Source organism: Ictidomys tridecemlineatus, chromosome 9, assembly GCF_052094955.1.
Source record: "Ictidomys tridecemlineatus isolate mIctTri1 chromosome 9, mIctTri1.hap1, whole genome shotgun sequence".
NCBI classification, from domain to species: Eukaryota; Metazoa; Chordata; class Mammalia; order Rodentia; family Sciuridae; genus Ictidomys; species Ictidomys tridecemlineatus.
The window spans coordinates 117080215-117095585 of record NC_135485.1 but is presented as its reverse complement, the minus strand read 5'-3'; the positions used below and the strand labels follow the sequence as shown (position 1 = coordinate 117095585).

At 35.7% G+C, this 15371-nt stretch overlaps 2 protein-coding genes across 2 annotated transcripts in view; one reads left to right on the top strand and one right to left on the bottom strand.

Annotated features, from left to right (window-relative positions):
• The window catches only part of Rxfp1 (relaxin family peptide receptor 1), a 137774-nt gene extending 129437 nt beyond the window's left edge, over positions 1–8337 (top strand). The window contains exons 16-18 of the mRNA XM_005330934.4: positions 1690–2100; positions 2907–3125; positions 5383–8337. Of these exons, the coding sequence (XP_005330991.1) occupies positions 1690–2100; positions 2907–3125; positions 5383–5681 (929 nt within the window). The 3' untranslated portion in view covers positions 5682–8337. The remainder of the gene's footprint in view (positions 1–1689; positions 2101–2906; positions 3126–5382) is intronic.
• A 3725-nt stretch (positions 8338–12062) lies between these two features.
• C9H4orf46 (chromosome 9 C4orf46 homolog) lies at positions 12063–15209 on the bottom strand. Its single transcript, XM_040293139.2, has 2 exons — positions 14675–15209; positions 12063–13576 (listed from the first exon to the last, which is right to left on the bottom strand). Exons 1-2 carry the CDS (start codon positions 14858–14860, stop codon positions 13421–13423), a joined length of 342 nt encoding a protein of 113 aa, XP_040149073.2. The 5' UTR covers positions 14861–15209; the 3' UTR covers positions 12063–13420.
• Positions 15210–15371: the final 162 nt, after the last annotated feature.

Below are 15371 nucleotides of genomic sequence, written 5' to 3'. Positions count from 1 at the left end.
TTTAATTTTTCTTCTTATTGTTTATGTGTCATTTTCACATTTTCTACAATAAAAATAGAATTACTTTAGTGATAAGAAAGCTTTAGGTTTTAAAGTAAAAATATTCAGTCACCTTACATAGATTAATGAAGCTTTCATTCACTAGTTTTCTCTCATATAGTGATTCTGAAGGGATATTTTGTTAAAGCATTTAAAATCTTTTACTACAAGTGAAATTGTAGCCTTCTATGGTCACATTTTTACACCCACAGTGATGCTTACATTTTTGTTTGCATGTCTAGTTCGTAGACAGTGACTTAGCAGCTAGTTCTTTTTCTGGTCTCTGAGCTACTAGAAGCTTTTCCATTTATAACTTGAAATATGTAAATAAAAATGCTTTCAGATAAGTACTAACTTTTTAAATGTTTTTGAAATATGATTACAAGATATTTTGTTAATGAGGATTACAAAGAAAAACAAGCAAGAAACCTGCCCTCAGGATGTTTATAGTTTGGGTCACATAGTATAGAACCTATTTAGGATCCCTTAAGCAAGTAAAATGTCAAGATGTTCATTGTTTTATGTGTTCTATCACATGAACTACCCCCAAGCTTACTCAAAGTCTAATGGCTAATTGCTTTTTTCCTTGCAAACTATGTAAGAAGCAGAAGTCCAAATGTTTACCACCTTGTACTCTTTTACAAAAGTTTGAGTTAAGTTCAATTTTCCTAATGAAGGCTACAGTCTAACTTCAGCGTTAAAGAATTAGGGCTAGCCTTGTGATTTATATAATGATGTGATTTTAGGGACTTAGTGCAGAATGTTTGCACAGTCAAAATATTTCAAGCACTTTCTATTTGCTTAAAAAGCAAAAATGTCAAGTAGTATACACACTGAGAGCTGATTTAGGGAATGAGAGAACCTAAAAGTTGACAAAGAAGGTTGTAAAATGGGAAGAGAGGACAGTTTTGCTTAGGACAGCTCTAGTAAGTAATTTAAGCCTCCTAAATTGGACCGACTGTGAAACCCTTTGTAATTATTTGTATCTTCTAAATTGATAGACTTCAAAATTCATAGTCATTACTCCATCCCAGAAACTCCTGAATTACTTTCTTTGGGTTTTTGGATAATATCCTCAGCTTGTTGAGCAAGGAGAATTTCAATGGAAAAGCTAAAACAAAGAATGCCGTCCCTACCCCAGTCCCAGACTGAACATTCAACAAAATTGGACTTTATTCATTTGTTCTACACTTTCAGGTGATGGGTCTATAATGCAGAACAAAATAGACAAGTTCTTGCTGTTATTGATTTGTGTTTTAAAGGAAAATGGAGAAATGCTTTGATAATTAACAGTAGATGGTTCTAAGAGTGGTTACCAAAGGCAGTTGATGAATTGGTCCTCATCAGTAAATGAATTTTGGTTTTGGTGGGGCTGGAAATGAACCCAGGGCCTCCCTCATGCTAAGCATGCACTCTGCCACTGAGCTACACCCCCATCTGGTGAAATATTAGGAGAGGAAAATTGCCTCCTCCTAAGACAGAAAAAAAATGGTTTATTTTTTCCAATATTAAAAATATTATTACTGGGATGGGTTTGTGACTCAGGCCTTGGGTTCCACTCCAACGTTACACACAAAAAATTCTTGCTTCTTGATGAATTCATTATGCCTATTATTTCTCTAAATGTATGAAACTTTCTGATCCCTCTAGGTGCTGACTGCCTAATGGGAATCTATTTATTTGTGATCGGAGCGTTTGATCTCAAGTTTCGAGGAGAATACAATAAGCATGCTCAGCTGTGGAGAGAAAGTATTCACTGTCAGCTTACCGGATCTCTGGCCATTCTGTCCACAGAAGTATCCGTTTTACTCTTAACATTTCTGACATTGGAAAAGTACATCTGCATTGTGTATCCTTTTAGATGTTTAGGACCTCGAAAATGCAGAACAGTTACAGTTCTGATTCTCATTTGGATGACTGGGTTCATAGTGGCTCTCATTCCACTAAGCAATAAGGATTTTTTCAAAAACTACTATGGCACCAATGGAGTATGTTTCCCTCTCCATTCAGAAGACACTGAAAATATTGGAGCCCAGATTTATTCAGTGACAATTTTTCTTGGTAAGAAACTTTATTTTATATGCCCCTTTATTAAATTTTGAGATAATTCACAATAAGAAATTCATTGTGCCTTCTAATGTTTCCAAATTTTTATTTCAAATCCTCTCATTTGTTTTTCTTAGTGAGGATTTAAATTCTATCAGAATCCCCAATAGGTATTCTTTTTTTCCTCCGAATCGCTTTTTTATCATATAACTCTCAATCTGATGCATTCAGTAAAAGGAACTAAACACTAGAGTTTCATGTATTCACCCTAATATCACTAAGCAAAATGTTTGAGCTCTCTGGCACATATATTTACAATATGAACATAATGGTATTTATTATCTTTTCAAATTCAGGATTGTAGCCACACAATCTTGGCCTAAGATTATACATACAACTGTTCTAAACTAGCAATATAAAAATATTCTGGAGTGTAGTACAATGTAATTGAATTATGAAAAAAATGACTAATACAGAAAGTTAAAGGCCCAGGATATTTATTGAATAACCAGAATTTTACCTTAATATGCCATTTTAAAATTAAACATCTTATCATTCTTTATCATTTCAATAATACTTCAACTTAAAAAAATTCATGATGGACTGGAGATGTAGCTCATCAACAGAGTGCTTGATCCTGGGTTTCATACACAGAGCTGCAAGAAAGGAAACTCAAGGTTTTGGTGCACCTTAATAATTCTGTATGGAAAAAAAAAACATGGCCTTTGTATATTCAGTAATAACACCTAAGGGCATGTTTTATTTGCTTGTTTTGAAAGAATGTTCATATATATTATTACTATTCTTTGTTTTCTAAACAGGTATTAACTTGGTGGCATTTATAATTATAGTTTTTTCCTATGGAAGAATGTTTTACAGTGTTCATCAAAGCACTGTAACAGCAACTGAATTACGGAATCAAGTTAAAAAAGAGATGATTCTTGCCAAGCGTTTTTTCTTTATTGTATTTACTGATGCATTATGCTGGATACCCATTTTTATACTGAAATTTCTTTCACTTCTTCAGATAGAAATACCAGGTACAAAGTTTTTTTTTCTTTCTGTAAAGAAATAATAAATCTGTGCAGTGTTCTTCTGAGAAAGGCAATTAAAATTCCTAACACTAACTAGTTTCAAGAATTATGAGTGAAGGTTTTATGTACTTACACTCCGCTCATCACTAAAATGTTTCCTGAGAGGAAGCTGTTCCATTCTTTCCATAAAAGTCTAATGATACAATTACTAGGGGGAAAAGCCTGGAACAGCAGCTCAGGAGGCTAAGGCAGGAGCATCACAAGTTTAAAGCCAGCCTCAGCAATTTAGCAAGGCCCTAAGCAATTTAGTAAGACTCTGTCTCAAAATAAAAAATAAAAATGGGCTGGAGGTGTGGTCCAGTGGTTAAACACCCCTGAGTTCAATCCCCAGTTTCAATAAAATTACTGTGGGGGCAACAAAGGGACAATAACCAATATCCATGACATGCAGGGTTGAGATCAATCACATGCCCAACAAGGAAAACAGAAATATCAAAACAGTTATCAAATAATTACCTCATTTTTTTCAGAATGTAAGAAATTTTTTATCCTGTAATATATGTAATTTAGAGAACATTATCCTAGAATGTGAGGAATAATAGAAGAAAACACTGTTATCATTTTAAAACAATGTATATCACATTAGGGTGCTTATTATTTTCAAACACATAGAAAATTACAAGTGTTAGCAAGGATGTGGAGAAATTGGAACACTTGTGCGTTGTTGACAGGAACGTAATGGTGCGACAGAGATGGAAAACAGTATGTAGTGATTCTACCAAAAATTAAACATAGATATATCATGTAGTCCAGAGATTCTACTTCTGGAAAAATACCCAAAATAATATAAAGCAGGGACCCAAATAGATATTTGTATGTCTACATTCATAGTAGCATTATTCACAAAAGTCAAAAAAATAAGCAATACCAGTGTCCATACATAGATAAATGGATAAACAAGATGTAATATATATACACAACAGATTATTCTGCAGTATTACAAAGGAAGGATATTCTGACACAGGCTACAATATGGATGAACCTTGAAGACCTTATGGAAAATGAAATAAGCCAAACACAAAAGGACAAATACTTTATCATCCCTCTTACGTGAATAAATGCATAGAACCTGGGACGGTTGTTGCCAGGGTTTGGGGGTGTGGAATGGAAAGTCATTGCTGAACAGGGGTAGTTTCCACATGGGAAGTTGAAAAAGTTCTGGAAATGGATTGCGGTGATTATTGTACAACAATATGAACATCTTTCATGCTACTGAACTGTATATTTAAAAGGGTTTAAATAGTAAATTTCATTATGCATATTTAACCATAATTTAAAAAGCCTTATTAATGGTAATATATGCCATATATATTCATGTTTTTTAAATGTGTTTTATATACTAAATTATAAAATTGAAATTTTACATATATGCATGGAGATATGCACAAAAAATTTTAATTTTGTTCATCTTATAGTATTTATGAACCAAAAAAAGACAACATCAATTAAATTATAATAAACATCTGAGGACTACGCATGTATGTCAGTGGCAGAGCACTTGCCTAGTATATGCAAGGCCCTAGGTTCAATCCCCAGTACCACAAAATAGTTTTAAGAAAATGAGTATTTGGTAGTTGCATTTATGCTAAGGTGATTTATTTTTTCCAGAACTAGGGATCAAACACAGAGCCTGTGCATGCTGTGCAAGCAATCTATCTCTGAGCTACATCCCCAGCTGCTAAGATGACTTTTACAATGAGTTTATCCAGAGATGTTTTTACTGGAATGAATATTTGGTCAAAAGCCTAAACATTCATATCTATTTTTTAAACCAAATAATCAAAAGAATCTATTAAAGAGAAGTCTACATATTCTGAGGAATACTGTATGTGCCACCTAGTAATTAAAACATTTGAAAAGGTATAATTTAAATACTGAAGGCTAGTGCTTCCTAAAATGTAATCATACTTCTATGTCATGACTTTGTGGCAAATTTTCCTACCTGTTGGAGTACTTCTGTTGATCTACCTGGGAAAAGCTACTTAGCAAGTAAAACTGTTTCTTTGAGTCACCAGCACCCCCATCAAATATTGGTGTTCAAGAAATACACCTGAAAACAATGTACACTAGATAATTAATCATGTGTCATCAAAGGAAAAAAATAAGACTCAAAAGGGGTTGAGGGTAGAAGATACTGGAAAGGGGGTTTCTGCACCTTGTAAACATATATACACACTCAGTCTATTTAATTTCTCTCTTCCAGATACCATAAATTCTTGGGTTGTGATTTTTATTCTGCCTATCAACAGTGCTTTGAACCCAATTCTTTATACTCTGACCACAAGACCATTCAAAGAAATGATCCATCAGTTTTGGGATAACTACAGACAAAGAAGGTCTCTCAAGAGCAAAGGAAGTCAGAAAACATACACTTCCTCATTCTGGGTGGAAATGTGGCCACTGCGGGAGATACCACCTGAGTCAAAGAAGCCCGCTGCTTTCACAGACCCCTGTGAAATGTCACTAATTTCTCAATCAACTCGACTCAATTCCTTTTCATAACCAACCCTGAAACCCACTTCTTCTCAGAGAATACTGTAGAATGCTTCAGGAGGCATTTCCTAGTATGAAACAAATACCAAAAAGTTAATAATTTATAATAATGTCTAAGACAAATTAGTATACAAGGACACAAGGAAAAATAAAGAAGCTAATGCTCATACAAAGGGAGGTAATTATATTGCATATATATTAGATATATATTTTGCACAGAAAATTAAGAGATATATACTCAGAGAGATTAATTCTTCTAAGATACATTTATTCAGTACCCACAGTGCACATTGCATTGCAGTAAATTGCCAGAAGTAGACAGTACAGAATCTCTTCAATCTGTAAATTGTGTTTAACTACAAAGGGCACACAAAGCCCATCAGCCGTTCCTAGTTTAGAGCTTCATCTGTCATGCATAAGCAAACTTAAGAATCATAGACATTTTTAAGTAAAGATTTCAGTTTTGGAATACTCAATATAACAGCATCAAAGAAAATGTTTAATTGTTTCCAAAATATTAGTATGTTTTTTTAAGGATCCTTCTTGATCGGGGGTATAACTTGCTGGTAGTGCATTTGCCCAGCATGCACAAGGCCTTGTGTTTGATCACCAGCACTAGGGGGAAAAAAAGAATACTTATTATTTCTCAAGTCTTCATAGACTCCAATAAAACACCTTTATTATTTCAAATAAAGGATGCTTTGCTATAAATCCAAAAACAGCACCTCTCTGTCACTTCCTGCACACTTTGTGCTTTGGTTTAAATGAAAGTCATCACGTGGGATTGGAAGAGGAATGAGAATGTTGCAAAGGAGTAAAGGCGGAAAGTTAGCATTGATAAACAGATCAATGGAACAGAATTGGGAGTTCACAAATAAACCCTCACTTATTCAGTCAATTGATTTTCAAGAAGAGTGTCAAGATTGTCACATAAAGAACAGTCTTTTCAACAAAAGATGGTGTACTGGCTGGATATTCACATGCCAAAGAATAAAGTTGGACCCAAACTTCACAAAATATATATAAAGCAATTCAAAATGAATCAGAAACCTAAATGTAAGAGCTAACGCCATAAAAATTCTTACAAGAAAACATAGGGGTAAATCTTGAAGACTTCGGATTCAGCAAAGGATCCTTAAATATACGACAACAAAAGCATGAACAACAAAAGAAGAAAATAATTTGAATTTCATCCACTTTAAAATTTGCTGTGCATCAAAGGTTATCAAAAGTGAAAAGACAACCTTCCAAGATAAAAGAAAATATTGAGCATTATATATCTGAAAAGAGCTTAATATCCAGAATACATGAAAAATTCTTACAACTTATACAACAATGAAAATTTTTAAATGAGCAGTAGATTATAATAAACATTTCTCCATAGAAATATAAAACTGGTCAATAAGCACATGAAAAGATGTTCAACATCACTAATTATCAGGGTAATGCAAATTAAAACCACAATGAGAAAACACTTCACACCTACTAGAATGGATAGTTATCAATCAATAAAAAAAATAAGTAAGTGTTGGAGAGGCATGTAGAAAATTTAAATGGTGCAGCCCGCATGGAAAAGTTTGGCAACTCCTCAAAAACATTTAAAAATAAAATTACCATAACTCAGGGGCTGGGGTTGTGGCTCAGTGGTAGAGTGCTCACCTAGCATGCATGAGGCACTGGGTTCGATCCTCAGAACCATATGAATGTAAAATAAAGGTATTTTGTCCATCTAAAACTAAAAAATAAATATTTTTTTAAAAATTACCATAATCCAGAAGTTTCATTCTTAGATACAAACCTCCCCAAAAAATTAAAAGAGGACTCAACTATATACTTTCATGCAAATATTAATTGCAGCATTACTAATACTAGTCATATGATGGAAACAACTCAAGTGCCTATCAATCAATGAACGGTTAAACGAAATGTAGTATATATACATACAATGGAATATCATTCAGCCATTAAAAGAAATGAAGTTCTGATACATGCTATAACATGAAGAATATAAGCTGGATATAAAAGGACAAGTACAACAAGTACAGTATGATTCCACTTACTTGAAAAATCTAGAATAAGCGAATTCATAAGAGACAGAAAGTAGATTAGAGATTGCTAAGGGATGGGTGGGGATTGAGAATGTGCTAAGAATTGCAGGATATCTTCCTGGATATTAAAAAAAAGTTCTAAAATTGTGAAGATGGATAAATGATTTTGCAATTATGCTAAAAGCCATTGGATTGTATCCTTTGGATGGGTAAATTTTATGGGTATGTGAATTATGTCTCAGTAGAGCAGTTCAAAGAAAAAAAAGAGCTAGAATGCACTGATTCAGGAACCAACCTAACTTCAGGAAAGGTTTGCACTTAGATGTTTCATACCAAGGAGCAAATAGTTGTCATCAAAAGATAGCTTTACCTTCTATTTGCACAACCAGTTCATAAGATATAACTTTTTAGCTACTTGTTCTTCTGTGGTCTCTAATTGGTCTATTAGAATTTCTTGTTTTCATAATTTGAAACCTTTAAACAAGTTGGAGTGTTCATGTAGTTTTAAATACAGCAAAAATGATTGAAACATAAAAATATGGGAAATAAAAATATTTGCATTTATTGAATATATAATTGTATAGACTCATTTTGAAAATAAACTACCTAAAAACGTGGATTACTTTGGAGTTCCTACTGTTTGTACTTGGAATTGTCACGGGAGAAGAGATATTTGTGAGGGAAAATCTGAGGAATTTCTGGAGAGAAGGGGAAACTCCACTCAAGATAGTGGGGTCCTTGGCATTCGTTCTAGGAAGAATTTCAGCACGTAGCCAGGGGGCACACACCTATAATCCCAGCAACTCTGGAGACTGAGGCAGGAGGATTAAAAGTTTGAGGACAATTTAATGAGGCCCTAAGCAATTCAGCAAGATGTTGATTAAAAATTTTAAATTTTTTTAAATTTAAAAAATAAAAAGGGCAGGGATGTAGCTCACTGGTAAAGCGTCCCTAGGTTCAATCCCCAGTACCAAAAAACACACAAAAAAATGTGAATTTCAGCATGTGCCAGAGACATAGAGATTTATTTAGGAAAGCAGAGGCACTTTCAAGGCATAATGTGGGCTATCGTAAGAGTAAGAATTTTTGGAGGTAAATCAAGAAATACACATTCAAAGCAGAATATGAACCATCTCAATAAGGAGAAACAGCAAACTGTCAGTATATCATGTTAATATTTATAGAGGGACAGTTGCTAGGGGTTGGACTAAAGGAGGAGTCATGGCCAAGTTACACAATATCTCACTTGTTTTCCCTGCACTTGGCATTGCCCCAGTTACTTTTTGCAGGCCATCTCTTGGGTCAAGGGCAAGGGTTGGATTGCTCAGGAATCGCAACTGTTCAAGGATGTTTTCTGCATTTTCAATGGTTTGTGGGCCCTTACTTTGAGATTCAGTATTTCTCCCTTTTTTGTATCCCCAAATTCTTATCTCAGAATGATCACAGTAAATTTTCTATACGAAAAATGTGAGACACTTTCAACAAAAATCAGAACACATAAAGCTATAGTTCTGCTTGTACCATTAAATAATATAACTACTAGTATTTTAATTATAATAAATATTAAAATAGCCTACAAAAAATAATAAAATCTCCACAAATGAACACATTTGCATTCTTTTATAAGATTATTTTAGGATTATTCATTATTCATTATTTAGTAGTTCTAACTTCTAAATAGAACTTCTAAATAATAGAAAAGTTCTAAATCATAGAAAAGAATTTTTTTAATATCTAGGACTGGAGATGTAGAGCGCGCGCGAGCGCACACACACACACACACACACACACACACACACACACACACAAAATCCTAAAATGAAAGAAAAGCAATAATCATGAAAAAAAGGTTTTAAAAAAAGGTAGAAAAAAATTTAATCCTAAAAAAATCATGATCCTAACCTGTTTAAGTGTCTTAGAAATGCAGAGGATTTACAAAAATATTCATCTGAAACTTTTTATATTTAAAATGTTTTAGAGGATTTTCTGGATGTCACCCTTCCCCCTCCCCAGAGTAACTTACATTTAATTTAACTTGATAAGTAATTACTAAGGTTCCACATAACTAGCTTCTACTAACTTCCATAGGAAGTGCAATAGAAGCAGCAAGTTAATTCAAATACAGGTCAAGGTTTTCTCAAAAAGATAATTTTGGACCAGGCATGGTAGTGCATGCCTGTAATCCCAGTGGTTCAGGAGGCTGAGACAGGAGGATCACAGATTTGAAGGCTGCCTGGGCAACCTTGCAAAACACCTAAATCTTTACACTTGTCTATCCCAATTTCCAATACCTACTTTGGACCATCATGTCTCATGGGGATATTTGCAAATATCTTTAACAAGTCTTTGTATCTTAAGCTCTAATTTAATCAGGTGATTCTTATAGGTTTTTAGAGTTCTCAAAAATAAAGTCATCTCAGGAAAAAATTGAATGTTATACAAATACGACCATTTTATTTTTGAATAGTATATTACTAAGTTCTCTGTAGGAAAAAATATATATGTATATGCATCTAAATTGTGTGTATTTGAAAGAATTACAAGGAATTGACTCCTATGATTTGGGTGGCTGATGACCCAGTTCAAGTCTGAAGGATGGCAGATTGTTGTAGAACCAGGAAGAGCCAATTCCCAGTTCAATGGATGTCAGGCAAAATTCCCTTTTGCTAGAAAGAGAGTCAACCCTTTGTTCTAGTCAGACATTCAGTGATTGGTTGAGGCCACCTATATTACAGAACGTTCTCTACTTTGCTCATTCTATAAATTTAAAAATTAACCTCATCCAAAAAAAAAAAAAAGAAAATCCCAGAATGCTGTGTTGGACCATATATCTGGACACCTGTGGACCAGTTAAATTTACATTATAAAATTAACCATCATCACAGGCTAGACATGGTGGTGCATGCTTATAGTTTGAGCACTTGAGAGGCTGAAGCAGAATTGCTTGATCCCTGGTGGAAGACCCCATACCAAACAAAAATGAACTTCTCTGTGCACCACACATGGTAATACCAATGTAAGCAAAGCTAAACTGTGGGCTACTGGATTCCAAACACCAGCAGCTTTAAGTTTACAGCTAAGGAATTAACAAAAAACACCCACAGAACGCTTGTTATAAAATCCTTAGGAGGAATTAACCTAAAATGACTGCAACTCAAAACAATTAGAAATCAGTAACATTTTTTTTTCTTTTTTAACTTAAAAAAACTGTGATGCGGGGAAATACATACAAATCACATTTATGGTACAGCTAAAACAAGGGAAATTTGCATAGAGACTTGGCTGGGGGTTCGTAAGCAAATAGATCAAAAGAAAAGAATAGGGAGCTCAGAACTGGCACTTTTATATAGTAAGTGAACAACAGATGTTGCACTAAAACAAGAGTACTTGGAGGAACAGCTATACACATGCAAAAATAAAAAAGATTCTAAAATCATACAATAAGAAAAAAATTGCAGTTGGATTAAACACCTAAATATATATTTTTTAATTATTAGGACTAATAGGATATCTTAATGACATTTCCTATTAAAAAAAAATACAGAACTACTATGAAAGATTTGTAAGAGTACATTAAAAATAAAAACCATTAGTCAAGGAGACTCCATAATCAAAATAAAGACAAACCAGTCTAGATAAGGTGGTTGAAATATACCTAACAGATCAAAGACAAAAATAGAAAAAGGACAAAAATAGGGTCTGAGAAATCATTCACTGCATTTTCATGATATTCTGGTGGTTACACACATCAGCACTACTGAGTGGTGCCCAGGGACATGGATAGCAGCAGGCAAGGGACCACTAGGGCCATCTGCAGGCCAGCTACCAAATACAAATACATAAAACAATAGTTTGTAGTGCTTCAAAAAATACCTGTGTACTAAAAATATGAACACACAAACTAGAATATACACCATCTCTAAGACAGTAGTTACGTTTAGGGAAGAAAGGAGGGAACAAGATCAAAGAGGTAACAAAGTAGGCTTTCAATATATCTGAAATTAACATTTACACACACACACACACACACACACACACATCTGAATAAAATACGAAAATGCTATTTATAAAATCTTCATTGTAGGAATATACTGATTCTCTTTTTTTTAAGCTGAAGATGGATTCTCTTTTTAAGTTGTAGATGGACACAATATTTTTATTTTTATTTATTTTTATATGGTGCTGAGGATCGAACCCAGGGCCTCACTCCTGAGAGGCAGGTGTTCTACCACTGATATACAACCCTAGTCTGGAATACACTGATTCTTTAAATCGATCATTTGTCCTATTTGCAATATATCAAAAACTTTAAAATAATAAGCCCAAAGAAATGGAAACAATATTTGCTTTTAATAAGTTTATTTTTAGACATTTTAAAAATTGCAACTTTCAGAATATATAAGAAAAATATTTTTATAATACTGAAGTAAGCATCTCTTTGGTATAAAAATCACACAACATGTGTGAGCTTTAACTAAAATAATTAATCAAGAACTATGACCTAATATGCTAAACAAAACTATTCTTTGCCCATCCATATGTCCCCTTGTATCACCCCCACTATGGGGCTTTAAGAATATACTTCTGTACACATCTCCATATCTACAAAGAATCAAGACACCACATCAAATATGTTTAAAAATTATATATAGTAGAGCATTAGAGCTAGCTTAGTTGTTCACACACGACACAAACCACCAAAAAGCAATATAAGATACAAGACACATAAAATAGAACATTGTCACTGAGATCAAATAATATGAAAACAATTACTTCATTTAAATTTGATATACTGGAAACAGAGCAATTTCTTTAGAATTATTATGTAAGTAACTTGCAACTCAGTAATAGTACTGAGTCAAAAATTTGATAAGATATTTTTAAGATAGTACTCAAACATTCAAAACGTAAAATACAAGAAATATTAATGATAAAAGCAATTAACCACAAATAGGGCAAAAACATGCATTCTTTCCAGACGTGCTTTCATTTCAGACATCCTTTTTTAAAAAGCATCTTAGAAAGGCAAAAAAAAATTATATTTTAAGAAACTATCATCAAAGTTCAAATCCCCATTTAAAAAACAATGTTTTCCTTCAAGTCAATGAAGTTCAGATTCATACATTTTTGAAAGACAATTACAATTCATGCTAAAAACATGAAGGAAAAAAAGCTTTTAGTTATGTTTCTCAAGTCTTTTATTCAACAAGCATTTAGCAAATATTGTGTGACACTGTTTCAGGTGCTGAGGATATAAAAGCAAGACTCAGTCACTGGTTTTGGAGAATTTACCCTAATGGAGGTAGACTCATCATTAGAAACCTTAGTTACCTCCTTTGGGCCATAAATTGAAGCTCAACTTCAAATTCTACTATTCTTGCATCTTCTTTTAAATAATGTTCTGTGTAGTATGCTACTGGTAGTCCTGTGGCACTATTAACATTATCTACTGATGGAATTAACTTCCACAAAGGATTCTACAAACGTTTAGATGGCAGAAAGTATTTAAGAATAAACAAATACTGGTCTGCATCAAAAATATCAGTATTCTGCTTTCATAAAAGTCAAGAAAAAGTTCTTTTGAGTATACAGAACTGCTGGAAACAGATCATCCTATGTATGCAGTACATGTGCAAAAATCGTATGTTAAGAAGTATGTTACACAGTCCATTGCTGGAACAGCTAGCTAAGCAGGCCAAATCAGTTGTCAGGTTTCAAAGAATCATAGCCTTCTTTCAGGAGGTCCCGCCAGGTTTTAAGGAAACGTGCATTTTCTGTACATTTGAGGGCAAGCTCTTCCACTTGAGCTGATACTGCAGATGTGGCTTCGAGAAGTTTGGTTAGAGAAAAAGCTGCCTGAAATTAAAAAAAAAAAAAAATTATTTTTAAAATTCTCATCTCATTTTATAGTCTAAGTTAAATTCCCTCAATACTTTAAACCCAATGCCCAAATTATTTTCTTTAAAAGTAATAGATTTTCAAATTAAAATGCTAACTCTTTCAGGGAACCTAACCAAACACTGTTCCCAGATAACACACCAGGAATTAATTTTACATATTTACTTGTAACCAGTCTTATTCTGTAAAAATAGATCCTGATTCATCAAGGGAGGGAGGGGGAGAGGGGGGAGGGAGGAAGGGAGAGAGAGAAAGAGACAGAAAGAAGGAAGGAAGGAAAAGAATTTGTCGAGTTCAGTCCCCAGTTTCCAATGTGCACAGGAAGGTCTATTCCACAAGTTACCCCAGGAAGATCATTCCACTTGCCCCACTCAAGCGTCCATAAATACGGAATTTGTGACCCCCACCACTGGGCTCCAGTGGTATATATGTGATAAGGTTGGGAGGCTAGGTGCTAGTTTCTGAAAATCGGAGATTTAATAGAAATCTTCCAGACTATGCATTCTAGCATTCATAGGGAGAAGGCCTGTACTAAACAGTTAAAAGAAACCGACAGAGAAGTCAGGGGCTGTGACTAAGCCCTCCCAGATGGGTCCAGCGCAAAGCAAGCCTGGGAGACAATAGCATTACCAGCTGGCTCTGGGCAGATGGCCAAGTAGAACAGAAAGAAATCACAGCTGGGTCCAAATCACCAACAGGCAGCAAGGCTACCGGATCGCGCATTCAAAAGTGGGAGAAGAGCGGGCAAAAAGATCTGGCACCAACAAGCGCAGAGGAGATGCAGGGTTTCGGGTTACAGCAGATGATTGAAACCAGAAGTCGAAGCAAAAGACAACAGGGGTGGGGCAGTGGAGAGACAGCTCCTTAATTCCTCGACTCGAAATCTAAAGGCAGAATTTCTGCATGGGCTGGCACTTCAGCCGTTGGCATCGCCCACCCTTCGGATGTGGGAGCTGGTGTAGGGCTCCCTCTGCCTCCCGGGCTCGGTAGGGTCTATCTTAAGAGAATCCCCAAGGGGGACGTGGTCCCAGACTCATAGAGCGACGCGACACTCACATCTCCTATCTGCAGCTCCACTTCCTCCAGCGGGTCCACGGTTCGGCCACTGCTCCTGCTCGAATCCCGCCAGCCCAAACTCGTTGGGACACCGGGGGAAGATGCTGAAGAAACGTCGGAAGAAGAAGGAGAGGAGGGAGGCGGTGGGGGAGGCGAAGACACACGAAACTCCTCAGGGTCAGCCATGGGAAAAGGCTGGGACCGCAGAGCCGGGCCTAAACAGCAGAACCGACACCAGCAGTCTTTCAATCGCTCGCGCCCAAAGCCCAGAGGCTCCGCCTCCTCCCCCCCGAAGTCCCGCCCCGTCCTCTCGTGGATCTCAGTCCAAGACCACAAAGACTTTTCGTTTTTCGCGACAGCCAATCAGACGTCAGTCAAGTCACCTTGGGCGGCTCACCGCTCCTGCGCAAACCTCCTGTTGAGCCTCCAGTTCTGTCGGGGCAGAAGACTACAACTCCCAGGGTGCTGTGCGCGTCTCCCGACTCCAGCTGCCTCTTACTGCTCGTGCGCATGCGTTTTCGGGGTACCTTGCGCGACTCTCCCGCCCCAATTCGGCTTTAGAGCTAGACCTTCGGCCTACTGGTGCGTGGGTCAGGAGGAAGCGCAGGCTCAATCCTCAACCTGAAGCCGCAGGGCGCCTGGGACTTGAAGTCTCTTTCTCTTTTGCTACTTGACCCGGAAACCTGTTTTTGCTGTC